Source organism: Paramacrobiotus metropolitanus, unplaced genomic scaffold (genome assembly GCF_019649055.1).
Source record: "Paramacrobiotus metropolitanus isolate TYO unplaced genomic scaffold, Prichtersi_v1.0 Parri_scaffold0000235, whole genome shotgun sequence".
Taxonomy (NCBI): Eukaryota; Metazoa; Tardigrada; class Eutardigrada; order Parachela; family Macrobiotidae; genus Paramacrobiotus; species Paramacrobiotus metropolitanus.
In genome coordinates, this window is record NW_026570455.1 from 30692 (window position 1) to 44635 (window position 13944).

Sequence of the window (13944 nt, forward strand, 5' to 3'; positions counted from 1 at the left end):
ACTGCGCTTCTCTGTTGCATCTCGACTGGTAGCCAATGCAGCAAAAAGCGTTACGCGTTCCGGAATGACAGCGGTGGCTATCCCTCGTGTTACACATTCCGCACTAACTACGATGGTGAGGCGGCGAAGGCACAGTGCAGCTAGACTGCCTCACGGAGGCACATTAGCTGCCGTGTATCTTCGTCCGAATCCCCTTGACAACGGTCAACGGCCGCCGGGGACAGAGTGCAGCGTTGTACCGACGCGCCACTCGCTGCGCTGCATCCTCGTCCCGCCGACGGAGGTCACCGGCCAGCCGAGCCTTCGAAAGGGACAATCTCGGTGCAGCTGCTCTTATAAGAGAAAATGATGGCGTAACAGTTACGCTACCATTTATAAGGACCAACCGGCGAGGAAGAATCCCAATAAAATCGTACCCAAGAATCACAACCACAAGAATCTGTTCGCTTGAAAGCATTATTACGTCAAGTCTATTTGCATGGACATAAATTGGTGTTCAATGAGGAATCATGAAATCAAGTCGAATAGAAGTACCGATGCTGTACAGCATTTTCCCTCGCGTTTCCGCCTTACGTCAACTTGGCTGGAATTCACTGCAGGAGACAGATAGTGCGTAAGATTCCGCTGTATACCGACTGGGTAACTGCTTCTGGGGATATTACAGAGTACAGTAGGCCGACGAATTGAAGGTGATCTGCATATTATGTATTTCCCCTGGTCAACCGGTTACGTCCACTAAATCTCCAAGCTGACTGAATGTAGTACAGTCTGTACATGTAGTACATTCGGCCAGCTCCAAGATTGAGCGGATTAACCCCGTAACAGGTAGGGATTCCGTTTGCATCCAGAAAAATGGCGCTCGAAGGAATGCTGAAGGTTTCCAGCTTTGCTCCTTATGGACGCATAGCTCAGTCAGCTCCACTGAGATACGCATTATTTTATGATGCGCACAGTGAGAACCCTCCCGAACGACGCACGCCTTCTCATCCGCTGGCTTCGTCCCCGATCCCGTTGGCACTGGTGCGCTGGACTGCCAGCTTCCCTGCATACGGTACAACCTTGCAAACCAGGTTGCCCATCTTCATGCAGTTTCGCCGAAACTCCGTAAAGATGGGTGTTGACAAGTGTTTGCAAATCGCGCGAATATTCTTCTTCGCATATCCTATAAGGTTGCTGGAGATTTCTTTTCCACACAAGTTCTTTCTTACCTGTGACACTGGCTCATGGCACAGCGATTACGATACTACGCCTCAAGTTTCCGGAATACACGCTCCGTTAACGTCCTTCAAAAATTAATGTTCCCGGGGGAATTTCTAGACTGTTTCTGGCATAATCGGGTATAGAAGAAGCATCACACATTTGCATGGCTTTGAAGGCTTTCTGGGCTGATCGGTGGCAGTGCAGTGACATAATCACAATAACTGCTCCATTTCCAAGTGGATTCCCCATAACAGTATCACCAAAGGTATCACTAATCTCACGGACATAGCATACTGCAAAAACAAATGCTACACTCGCAACTGCCAAGATTTTCCGTTTACGGATGGTTGGGCACCAAATGCACGTTTACGTCCAGTTAATATAGAAGTCTCCTGTAAAATGCATGGAAACGTATTCGTGGTTGTAAAAATATATTCCCAATAGCTTCCAAATAATCTACCGAGTTCTCGGTATATAATGGCGTTAGTACACTCTTTTCGATCTCTAACAGGGAGACAGAGCTGACTCATTAAAATCAACACCCCATCCTCGTACGGTGTGTCAGTGACTCAGTACATGTACAGTTGATAGTTCACAACCACTGTTTGCAAAATCGCGTGCTGTACCCAGTTTGATAACTCACTGTTGCCTGCACTTAGTGCACTATAGGCTATAGGCTATAGTTAGTTTATGAGACGAATTATGCACCATTTTGCACTCCTATGTCCTAATGCAGCTAACTTACCTGTAAATAATATTATTCATTTTTGTTGCAGTCTGCAGGTAAAAAACAGTAGTCATAGCTTACGTTATCTTAGTCCCAGAACGGCACTCCATCAAAAATGTTTCATTGCATGTAAACTGCAAGAGGATATCAGAGCACCGTCAGGGGTTTTCCTTCGTCTTGATAATCATAGAACATTCAGCAGGTTACTAAGTTAATTTTAACAGTTTTTGCCTCAGACTTCCGGAATCGCAATAAAAAATGGGCGACATTTTACCGGAGCTCCTCATCCAGATTTTTACGTACTTGGATGTGCATTGCCTAGCTCGTGCTCAAAGGTTCGGGGATTGTTTTAAACTGTTATCCTGATTGAAATCTATTTTTGCAGTTGACTCAACTTTGTTGTACTGATTTGCACTTTTAACTTTAAATACAATGCTGCAGGATTATCATAAGAATGAAAAAACAATTTTCAAAAAACTGGGTTCATCTGTCCAGAAAAAGAATAACCAGGAGATCCATAGGCGAATTTACCTCGCTTGGGCAGGAGGGGCACTGAGAACCCGGGAACCCAAAAGACGATGAGCTATTCTACTGCGAAAATCCCGTTGAGATTTTTTACAGGCAATTAAACTGGTTCAGCTTGCGTGTAAAGCAAAGTGCCTTTGATCAGTCCTTTGATCAGTCATCAAGCAAATTGCGCTCAAAATTCTGCTCGGTAATTATCTGAACTTGTCTCGCTTTAATTTTTCTCCTCGTCCCGCTTGGTGCTTCTTCAGATTGCAGTCTGCTCGCAAATAGCAATCAACTGACTCGATAACACCGTATAAAGAGATTTGGCCTGGTACATGGTACCAAATTCGTGTATCTGTAGTTTAACTGAAAGACTTTATTTCGGGTGTGGAATCTGTCAGTAATCGTGCGTCGACTTCGCGCTCCGCGCGAATTTACCTTGTTTGTGGACTCTGTATATGATATCGCGCTGTTGTTTTGCCGTATAACTTCCGCTGCAGAAAAACTTTAATTACTATACATTCCTGTATTTTACATATTTTTATAGAATTTGTAGCAATTTCTATTTACAACGTTCGCCGGAAGCAACTGTTAGGAACGTAGCTTGTAGTGGTAAAATGGGCCCGCGCTCAAGCTCTGACTCTGACTCAGACTCTGACCGCTCAAACTCTGACTCTGACTACTCAAAGTCTGACTCTGACTGTCTAAACTCTGACTCTGACTCTGACTGAATAACCTAAGAATAACTTAAGAAACCTAAGAAACCTGAGAAAAGAAACCTAAGAAATCTAAGAAATCTAAGAAACCTAAGAAACCTGAGAAACCTAAGAAACCTAAGAAACCTAAGAAACCTGAGAAACCTAAGAAACCTAAGAAACCTAAGAAACCTAAGAAACCTAAGAAACCTAAGAAACCTAAGAAACCTAAGAAACCTAAGAAACCTAAGAAACCTAAGAAACCTAAGAAACCTATTAAGAAACCTAAGAAACCCTCAGAGTCAGAGTCAGACTTTGAGCGGTCAGAGTCAGACTTTGAGTAGTCAGAGTCAGAGTTTGAGTGGTCAGAATCAGAGTCAGAGTCAGAGTTGGAGTCTAGGCCGGTAAAATGGATTCTTTATCCCACAGGGTGTGTACACTGTGGAACGACGTCATTTCGCAAAGATTGCCACGTTACTGTGTCGCAGTCCGCTGCCATCCAACGGTTGACCGGAGAGTGCCTTTCTCCGAGCCAAGCGATGGTGCATTGTACATACTTTATGTTACTGCGAGCTACCAGCAGTGCCACAAAAGTCCTGACGCTCCACAATTTCCGTTCGACTAATCACTGGATCCGTCGGCTGTTGTGGGTACTGAAATCCAACGATGTGACGTTGTACTGCTGCGTCTAGAAAACAGCCAGGTGACCCACGAGGAAGCCGTGGCTGTATTGGCCTGAAAACGTGAACCAGCTGCAATACCACGACCTCTCGTGTTACGATCATCATAACAACTAATCTGTTCTCTGCAGCAGCCAGCGTTGTCGGCGGCTACAAATAATTCAGTACCAGATCAGCAATGTCTTCAGTTTCGAACATGTATTCGGATCCGCACCGCCGCGTTCGGCCCGCCAGATTCAACTTCCGGTGGTTATTTGTAATCTTATTCTGGAATGTGGAACGGATCCAGCAAGTCTTTCCTCCAGTTTGATGGCGGCCGTAAATGCGGAATGCGTCCCGGTCAGTGATGAATTCCGGGAAAAGGTGGCGAGGGTGTTCCAGGAAAATCTCGTGGACCATAGCGCAACGCAGTGTGTGTCGATGCCGGTACGGACCATGCGTCACGATGCCGGACACTGCGAATGATTCGGGCTGTTACTGATTTGTACGTTAACAACAGTTTACTATTCTTCATTTTACGGGGTGTTTTAACATACTTGAATTATGATAGTATTTGTACCTGACTGTCTATTTAGCGCAGTTCCAACTGGTTCAACATTGGTGAAATGCGGCGGCGTGTGTCTTCATTAATTTTTACGTATGATAAATAATGTTTATATTGTGAACTGGTTTATAGTTTCTACTACCTTTTTGGTGTAATATATAAAGCTGCATGTGTTTCACATTTTACGTCCAGATGTCTTGTCCTGCTTTACAACGCGATATGAGGCAGTAACACCGCTCTTATATTATGCAAGTCGTTATAACCAAAAGCGTGAAAAGGTCACTTGCTTCATCTGACATATACGCGTTACTGGTACTGTAATGAAGAAAACCGTCGAAAGGTCACTGGATACTTCTTATATATCTAAAAAAGTGTTATGTTAAGTTTTGGTAAGTGGGTTATTTACCCATCTTGTCCGTGAAAGGCTGTTCGACGGCGGCGGAGAACTGCATGCCGGCTCCTGCCGTGCGTCCATTGCGGTGTCAAAGACCCAGTCCGGAGTGGGAGGAAGAAGGGGTTCTTCATTCTTGTCTACTGTCTCTGTGCAGCACTCCGCTGGTTTGTGCCAGCGCCAGTAAATTAGCCGGATGCCGTGGAGACTGTAGGTGCTTAACCGCAACAGCAACCGGTTAACTAACTGTCACCGATGCACTGCCCACCACTGCACCCATATCGGTACCGAACGCCGTGTCGCTGCCCCGCACGTTGACCGAGAACCTCTAAAGAACATATTATCGCATTCACGAATGAAATCCAGAATAAATATTAGCAGACGATGTATCCTTGAAACCAGTTGAAAAGGAAATGTTTCCACAGGGACGGAAGCTACAGAAGCTAATAATTATCCTCACTATTTTGGTCATAGTCTAACCCACAAGAAAACATTATAAGAATTATAAGAAGTTTTCGAGACACAGAGCGTGGACTGCAAATTAACCACCATGCTAAAAATCACCGCAAGGAAATCTAATTTCAGCTGGCTACGGTAGATGTCTTCAAGGAAAAGCTGTGGTCGTTCTGCTCACCTTCTGAGGAACTGGGGAAGTATGAGAAGGAAATGTGATCAGTGCGATGTTCCGGTGCCCGACGTAATCCAGCGTCTGACGTCGATATATTATATTCAGGTAAAATGAGCAGTAAAACTCGGCACGCTGCCGGTACCCAAAGCACTCACTGCTTAGAATAATGATGTTCTCGGGAAGCTCGGAGATATGTATTATCGGTACTGCGGTAAGCCATAGCGATCGTTGGTAAGCTGGTGAAGGGCGAGAGAATTCATTTTTACACTTACGTATACCGATTTTCGTCAGCGTTACGCGTGCATATATCTCCAATAGCCATAATATACTTTCCCGGCATACGTTCTGCAATCTGCCGGCTGTAGTCCACAGACTGTAGTTTTAGGATGAGAAAGGATGAGAAGCGCAAAAGCGCGAGTTACTGCTCATAATGTACAACCAAGCATTCGCACAAACACAGTTGAGGTTATGATACAACCGGGTCGGCGACGATTATTCGGCGACAGGTAGATTTCGGCGTTTATGGTCGTCATATTTGCTGGATAGCGGAAGAGGTCAGTAGTTATCTTCGAATGGCCCAGCGCTGAGCGGAAGGGTGTCCGCGCGAAAGTATTTGACCGGGGCGATGCTGGTCGCGCAGAGACGGCCCATGGCGACGAGCATCTCGGAGTCGTACCATCCGCTGGGATTGTCAGCGAGGAATTCCGGGCAGCGGGTCAGAGCAGGTCGCGTACGCAGTGCCCGCTCTGGTTGGAGTATCTGCGAAGCACCCGCGTTCACGATCAGGGCGCATAGAAACACTGCCAAGGAATCATTATTATTATTATTACGAGTAGATTAACAGGAGCAATAACGTTTAATTATTAATGACAGAATGACGAAATAATAATAAAGGAAGCAACGTTAACCAACCGGCAAAAGGCTTCGCCCACAGGCTGATATGATAATTCCTGCAGAATCTCCCGGTCAACGGCCAGGGTATACTCAAGCTCATTAAGCGCTCCAAGGTTAGATGCTCTTGCTTGCCATACTCCCGGCACTGAGCGGCTAGTTCCTCGCAGTCCAGACTGACGACGATGCGGGCACACAGCGCCCAGGCAAGCATCAGTATTTGTCGAAACATTCGCACACTTTCGACAATCTAACCATTCTTATGTCAGCCAGAATATTATGGTAAAACCGTCAACTATAGATCGTAGAATTACGGAATTACGGCGTTAAATACGGACCAGCCTCTCTATATTTAGTTTACAATGTTGCTCTCATCCTGTTTCGTTCTATTTTGTAAGTACTTATCTCTCAACTTGTACGACTTGGCACAGCCAGCCTATACAAATGCGCGGTCAAAGAACTGACCAATCTTGAAGAAATTGCTTTTCCCCATCAAGTTATCGATCGAATAACGCAGCATAAGTAATACGACGTACGGTACAGTACGGTACGGTGCTATGCTCTGCTAACATTCAGGATATTATGATCGATTTATTCGGTGATAAGGAAAGATGGACGTGGAATTTGGTTGACATATGCACTCGTTGTGCTGGAAAACTGAGTACCTATTGGCGATTTTTATCCGCTGCGATGCAATGATTCATCTATGTCTAATGTACCTAATTAAATGTATGCGCTTCCTCGTCGATTTACATCTCGATTTTTAGACCCAGCTGCGATAAGTTCGATATCTGTACATACTTTCTGCCGACAAGACGGAAATTTACGACGCTGTTGACTGGAATTCCACGGAAAGTAATCACGCTACCCTATTAAAAGTTTTTGTGTCAACGATAGTTTTTTCAGCACTTTTTTTCGTACGTTTGGTGACACGTGATACGTGTGATGCACAATACCCCTTAAATCGTTACGTTTTTATCCTGTAAGACACAAATTTGTCCGCTCAACGACATTTTTTTGCTTTTTTGGACATATTTTGTACTGGTGCAAAAATGTACTCTTTAACGGTGAAATGTGTGTTTCGTATATCAGTTCAATGCCAATAATTACGGTGAATTCTTTAGAATATATTTTTATAATAATCGGTTGCTGTAGCGAATCATGTTATTATACACAATTTTGAACGTTGCATAGTTATCAGCGCAAAATTAGTTGGCTCGAATTTTGTTAATCAAGAGCAGTATTGAATCAACTGACAAATAACAACCTTAACCGAAACAAAATTAAAAATTAACGCTGCATACTGAATACAAGTACACTGTAAAAAGAAAATAATTCACCCTTCTCAAACAAGAACACAACCACTCCACTGAAATGCCAAAATAAAACCACGCAGCACATTATGATACAATCAAATTAAAATAAATGAAATGTCGCAGTCGGCTGTATATTGAAAAAAGCGTGTCCAAAACCCGAAAATCTAAAACCTTAAGAAAACAGCTTCTCCATTTCCGCAAAAGTGCGAATGCGGTCGCTATAGCTTTTCCGCAGCTTTCCCTGGATCTTTTCCACGTCCAGGGTCTCAGTCCATCGGGATGCCGGGTCTTTTTTGATCATTCGACGCTGATGCAATTTCACGTGATCTATAAAAAGCAGTACACGGTTAAATAAACAGAATATCTAGCTTGATAAATGCAAAATCAGCCAAATTTTCGCACTCGTTACAATATTCAGTGCTGTACAATGTCAAGTTTTTTTATTATGATTTATATATATTTGTGCAGGCTTTGTACTTACTCCAGAATGCAAGCCAGTTGTTTTTTCCCAGCACCTTAGCCAGACCGACACCCTTCTGCTTGTGATTGTACGCAATGGCAAGGTTCTCATGGTCCATAATGGCCTTCATTAAAGATTTGGCATATTTGGAAGCGCGCGTAATCTTGGGATCCAATTTCAGCTCATTCAGCTTGTCCAAACTGATGAAGATGTCGCCGGCTTCATCGAGCTTTACGCAACCGTTGTTCTTCGCCTCCTGCTCGGCCATTAGGAAAGTAAAAGGAACGCTCTTGACAACTGGAAAAGATTAAATAATTATCAACGGAAGTATCCAGTGCATGGGACAAGTCTAAATCCATGTTTTATATAAATACATTTTATACGAAAACCTTTTTAAGGAAAATGCCCCGGTACATAGCTTCAAAAATGGGATACATACACCAAAACTTTCGCTTGCGCGCACTCCGAAACCCTTTGTTTTTAAACTTAATGCCATTCTAAAGCTACATGATTCGTATACATTGTTCTGAAAATCGTTTTTGCGCGTGCAGCATTTGGTTGCCGAGAAATGACGTACTAAAATGGCGGAAAAGATTAAATGCATTGTTGTTAGTCTGGTTATTATCTGATCTTTTCGAAACTATGCTACTAAAAGCACATTGCCCTGAAGTCGAAAGTGAAAAAATTTAAGATCCATAGCATTTGTTTCTGATTTTAAAATTAAATTAGAATATTTTGAAATTTATTTGAAAGTTACGGGAAAGTGCTATGAATCTGAAATTTGGTTTTCTTTCGACTTCATGGCCTTGTGCCTTTACAGCAAAGTTTCTCGAAGATCTCCTAATTACCAGATTTTTGGTTCATAAAAATGAATTTAAACCTTTCCGCTATTTTAGTACCTCATATCTCGGCAACCAGATGTTGCACGCGCAAACGATTTTCAGAACAATGTACACAAAGCATTTAGCTTTAGAATGACATAGAGTTAAAAAAAAACAATTTTGAAGTGCGCGCAAGCAAAAGTTTTAGTGCATGTATCCCATTTTTGAAAGCTATGTACCGGGGCATTTCCTCTTAAGTACTATCAGCTATTTAAGAAGTAAAATTACCCATTTTCGGTTTGTTCTTGTGAGCCGGCAGCAGCAGCGCTAGCTTCTCGTTCACCTCTAAAAAAAGGAAAAATAATTATTAGTAATAAAAGATTCTTCAGCCGTGCTACAATAACTCACTCAAAGGAAGACAGCCGGTGCATGGCGCAAAATATGTACACTTGTACAACAGCTTTAGCTTGCTAGCTTTTCTAGACAATGTGCAAAGTACTGTAGTTGACAAAGTACAAACATACCGGCAGCCTTCCGTAAATAAGTACATTTGTATACGAAAATGAATGGAATTTATCATCAAAAATTAATAAAAATTTATAGGTTATTCTCATGTACAATGTCCAGCGGAATTTTTGACAGGAGCGCAGCGAAGGTACTATGTATTCAAGACTAATGCTTTGGTTGATTTATGTTCGTTACGGAGGTCGCTACGAAAGGTTGTTACGAAACTGTTGCTGGCTAGTTTTATTTTTAGTATAAATTAATAATAATTATGTTAAGAAATCGTTAAAAGTGCTACAGGTAGGACGTTAAAAATTGATTAACACTCGTACGAGTGACACGCGCTGCTCCGTTCCAGTCTGCCAAATGCACCCCAACATGCATTTTTCCTAGTTATAATTAATTTTTATGTATGCAGTATTATGAAGCGTTGAAAGATCAGCAAGTTGCATTTTAAGTACTGTGCAACTGTACCTTTCCTGGACCTTTGGAGCCGTAATGCTTTGTCGCGCAGATTTTGCTTGAGGGCTACCAGTTGTTGCACTTCCGTGAACTGCTTTCCATTGCTCGGCGGGACTGCTTCATGCACTTGGTTCTGCCTTTCCGCGATTGGCGCCGCTGAATTGGCGCCAGATAAGTCGTCCGGATGCTGATCCACAGGCACATGCTCTGCGTCGACTGCTGGATTGTTCTCCTGTTGTCCAGCTTCCAAGGAAACGCTGCGCGAAATGGGTGGTTCAGGTGACTTCCGGTCATTTCTTTCGTGAATTGGTGTGCTTGGAGTCACGCTCTTCCCACTCTCTGCCGTCGGCTTTCCATTTTGAGAATTTGCGCCGTTGTTATTGCGAAGCTACAACAGTTATTCATATCATCCTCACTGTACGTATGTACTGTACTTAATGAGTAATTATCATTGATATTAATATTTGCTTGAATGAATAGTGACTTATTTACAACTACTTCAACCTTCTCATATTATTTTGCAATGTGCAAATTTAAGTACGATTATACTGAAAGTACAGTAACCTCTGTGAGATTGAAAATTACAAATATTGAACATCTGCAAATACCTAACGCGCAGTTCAGAACCACTGGCGCCGGCGGCCGATATGAATTAATTAAGAACGGCACAAAACATTATTATTGTAATTAATAATGAGTTAATAATATTAATGACGAAAATGGGGTTCCGCAAATGGCTGTGCATAGCAATACGGTAAACTTTTGATCGCACGTTAACGACAGTTATCGCTGTACAATTTCTGACATTAATATTAATAACATTGTATCATTAGGTACATTGTTAATGTATTAATTTCTAATCCATCAGTGTGACGGGTGACTTGCAAAGTCGTTTACAATCCGCTTGAACTGGCAGCTGCATATTGAGCGGCGTCTTTCTGCTCCAATGATACAATGCCGTAAGGATTGCATTATTGATTTGTATTGTGTGAATCCTCGCTGGTCGGTCTTGCAGCAGCGTAAATTTCCGCGGTTAAGGAAGTTTTATTAATAGAGGACAGCATGTGTAAGTATCGCAACATGCGTTTACATGAGTACATGGTTCGGTTGAGTGATACTGTCCTCTGTTAACGCATCTTCCTCGCGAGTATTTTCACACTGCATCGAAACTTAAAACCAACGATTCATTCATCATTCTGTAGTATTTACCGGTTATGTCCCTGTTTGGCAGAAAGAGGCCGCAAAATACGCAGGTTCCAGTTCAAGCAGATAGTCAAGGACAGTGCAAGCGTACAGTAATGTCACGACGATGGTGCCTATGAGTAACGCAAATACGAGTACGAGTACTGTATGTATTTGTCTACTGCAGACTTCTGAGCCGTTGTCAACGGAAACCGCAGTAATTCTTTGTTAATTAAATTAACTATTTACTAGATGCTATTTTTAAAGCGCTTAACTAACAGTAAAACGGCAACATTGAAATGATATAAGAACAGTTTTATGACGTTTTTAATAATCGCATAAGACACATAATTGCATAATTGTGACGTTTTTCATTATCGCATAACACGTTGTATCACAGGTGAATAAAGAAAATAATAGAGAAAATAATAGTACAGTAACGACAAGAAAAACATCTATAATAATTAATGGATTAATGCAGTAACGGACGGATGCAATTAACGGATCAACTCTTAACTGCGTTCACTTACCGCTGCTCGGTGCTGCTCATCATACAGGCGGAACGCTGTAGCGGCTTCTTCCGGATCGTCCGAAACGCACATAACCGTCGCCTTGCACTGCCGGAACCGTTTACGATTATCCCACTTTGCACGGAGTAACATGCCCGGAAAAAGCTTCTTTTTCCCCACATACTCGGCGACAATTTCATCCGTCTTCCTTGGCCTGAGCATCCCATCCCGTCCAACCTCTCTGGGCAGTAACAAGCGAGCCATCTTGTCCTCCTCGTATACAATGACGACGTGGTCTTTTCCTGCAGATCCCGCTACACACTCAGTAAAAGCGTCCGGGCACTCTTTGTCGCTGTCCACATCGGATGTGGCGTCTCCGGCTTTCTTTTTCGACATTATTCTCTTACGGAGAAGATAAGGAGCAGAGCGAATCTATTTATACCTTAATTGCAGTAATAAATCGGCAGCAATCAATGCCCACAGTTAACCCACTAGAGAAGCTTGCTTTGTTCGATAAACCACATCAACTTATTTTGTAAATGACGATTCCCAACTGAACAGTGCAGCAAACAACTGATGCCTTCGCCATTTTGGCGCGCAGGCAAGATATCTTACTACGTGACTCACTGTTACCCCAGATAAGACGCTAATACTCTATTTTTTTATCGTACAAGTTACCGTAGTCGAGTACGTATTCTTTCGAAGAGTGCGGGGCGTCTTCGTATGGACTATGCTGTGGTACTTATTTTATTCCCAGTATATTTAATGTGGACAATTATCGTTGATTTTTCTTGACCTCCTGATTTGCACCGCAATGAAACGGATCAGACTTTCTAAAGCTAATGCTAACCGGCTACTATCTCATGCCCGTAATGTGCATGCAACAGATTCAGAAATTAGTTCATCGCCTGCAAACTATAACGAAGCGGCAGTTACGGTCAACCGCAACGTCGTATTATCGGATAATAATAATGACACATCAAATGGTTCTGTGCGTGACTACGGTTCTGATTCCGCAAGTGATGACACAACTTCATGCTCTTCGGATGACTGCCCTGAAGATTGCGAAGAATACACATCATGTAAGCATGTTATTTGCTCCTTAGTGCAAGACGAAACCGGCATATAAGTGTAAATTCAGGGTCATATGCAGTATGTACACATTTCTTCAACTAACCCGGTGCTACGCGCATAATTATTGCTCAATTGCACGTAAATATAGAGCTACTAATTTTGGTATTATACGCCGTAACGCAGTAAACATTTTGTTTGAGAGTGCGCGAAAGTGAAAGGTTTTAGTGTCATATGTCTACACGTTTTGCATAACTACTCGTATATTGTCGAATCGCTTGTGCTTTTTGCTTAATACTACCCTTGCAAGCTGCCAGCATGGTAAAAGTTTATTTTTCGAGATATTGTAAAAAGTTAAAATCAAGCGATACACCAGCATGGAAAAAAGGAAATATAACAAAAGATTATAAAAAGCTTTCCGCAGCATAGTGCCAGACCAAAAAAACCAACCGATATTAACCTATTAACGCATCGATAAATGCCTTGCAAAGACTTATACAGTAGTATTACTAGCGTAATTAAAATGCTTAAATGCAACCGCAAATAATTTTTCGCGAAGACCGTGCTTACGTATCATAAGTGGCTAGTAAATTCCACGCTTCTTTCTTTTAAGTGAAATTGGTGGCATTGGCTTTGGGCTGCATTTCGTATTAGGTGTTTCTTTGCCGCCTTTGTCTTTGTTGTCGGTAGCTTCGGTAGCCACTTCATCTGTCTTGGTTTCAGTCTTTTTATCTGGCTTTTTTCTATAATTTAGGTACAATTTTTAGCTATTACGAATTTACGATCGTGTTGATTATTGTAGATAAGCAAGCATTTTCCTGCAAGTCATCAAATTGGTTTTCGTACAGCAAAACTGGATGCAATCAAAAAGTATTTTTGAAATTTTATATTAAAAGTTAGCACAATGCGCCTACTTGTCCTGCTCCTCTTCATCGGAGTAAACCACACCCCTCGCTGGCATAACAATCCGGGACCACGGAATAACAACCGACATTCCGGCATTTTTATGCCTCTTTGTAATCCTTTTAACTGCCGGCTTAGATTCCATGGAAGCCGATGAGCCGGGCACAGATTGCTCCCCGGATGAGCCGGGCACAGGTTGATCGGCGGATGAGCCGGGAACAGGTTGCTCGACGGATGAGCCGGGCACAGGTTGATCGGCGGATGAGCCGGGAACAGGTTGCTCGACGGATGAGCCGGTCACAGGTTGCACAGTGTCAGACATTGCGTATACTTGTGATCGTTAAATGTGTAAAATAGTTGTGCCCTCGTGGCCTGAACGTCTCCAGACATGAATATCTCCAGACATGGAACTGATTTTGTGATTAAAACAGACAAGAAACACGCGTATTA

The 13944-nt window shown here is 42.6% G+C and overlaps 2 protein-coding genes and 1 long non-coding RNA gene across 3 annotated transcripts; 1 reads left to right on the forward strand and 2 right to left on the reverse strand.

Moving 5' to 3' along the window:
• Positions 1 to 1885: 1885 nt before the first annotated feature.
• LOC129601415 (uncharacterized) lies at positions 1886 to 4532 on the forward strand. The gene is made up of 2 exons (XR_008692219.1): positions 1886 to 1983; positions 2164 to 4532. It is a non-coding gene; the product is annotated as an uncharacterized LOC129601415 (long non-coding RNA).
• A 1173-nt stretch (positions 4533 to 5705) lies between these two features.
• LOC129601414 (uncharacterized) lies at positions 5706 to 6576 on the reverse strand. The gene is made up of 2 exons (XM_055500209.1): positions 6288 to 6576; positions 5706 to 6175 (listed from the first exon to the last, which is right to left on the reverse strand). Exons 1-2 carry the CDS (start codon positions 6496 to 6498, stop codon positions 5931 to 5933), a joined length of 456 nt encoding a protein of 151 aa, XP_055356184.1. The 5' UTR covers positions 6499 to 6576; the 3' UTR covers positions 5706 to 5930.
• Positions 6577 to 7491: 915 nt separating this feature from the next.
• On the reverse strand, positions 7492 to 12242 carry LOC129601418 (uncharacterized). Its single transcript, XM_055500214.1, has 5 exons — positions 11542 to 12242; positions 9842 to 10217; positions 9152 to 9208; positions 8064 to 8339; positions 7492 to 7909 (listed from the first exon to the last, which is right to left on the reverse strand). The coding sequence occupies exons 1-5, from the start codon at positions 11914 to 11916 to the stop codon at positions 7755 to 7757; spliced, it is 1239 nt and encodes a 412-aa protein (XP_055356189.1). The 5' UTR covers positions 11917 to 12242; the 3' UTR covers positions 7492 to 7754.
• Between the last annotated feature and the right edge of the window lie 1702 nt (positions 12243 to 13944).

What these genes read in the sequence shown, in the direction of transcription:
- LOC129601414 (XM_055500209.1), bottom strand. Translation starts at nt 6,498, where the DNA reads ATGTTTCGACAAATACTGATGCTTGCCTGGGCGCTGTGTGCCCGCATC. An exon ending in GTGGGCGAAGCCTTTTGCCG is followed by an intron (nt 6,176 to 6,287) that starts GTTGGTTAACGT and finishes ATTCCTTGGCAG; the next exon opens with TGTTTCTATGCGCCCTGATC.
- LOC129601418 (XM_055500214.1), bottom strand. Translation starts at nt 11,916, where the DNA reads ATGTCGAAAAAGAAAGCCGGAGACGCCACATCCGATGTGGACAGCGAC. An exon ending in ATGAGCAGCACCGAGCAGCG is followed by an intron (nt 10,218 to 11,541) that starts GTAAGTGAACGC and finishes TAACTGTTGTAG; the next exon opens with CTTCGCAATAACAACGGCGC. An exon ending in GCTCCAAAGGTCCAGGAAAG is followed by an intron (nt 9,209 to 9,841) that starts GTACAGTTGCAC and finishes TCCTTTTTTTAG; the next exon opens with AGGTGAACGAGAAGCTAGCG.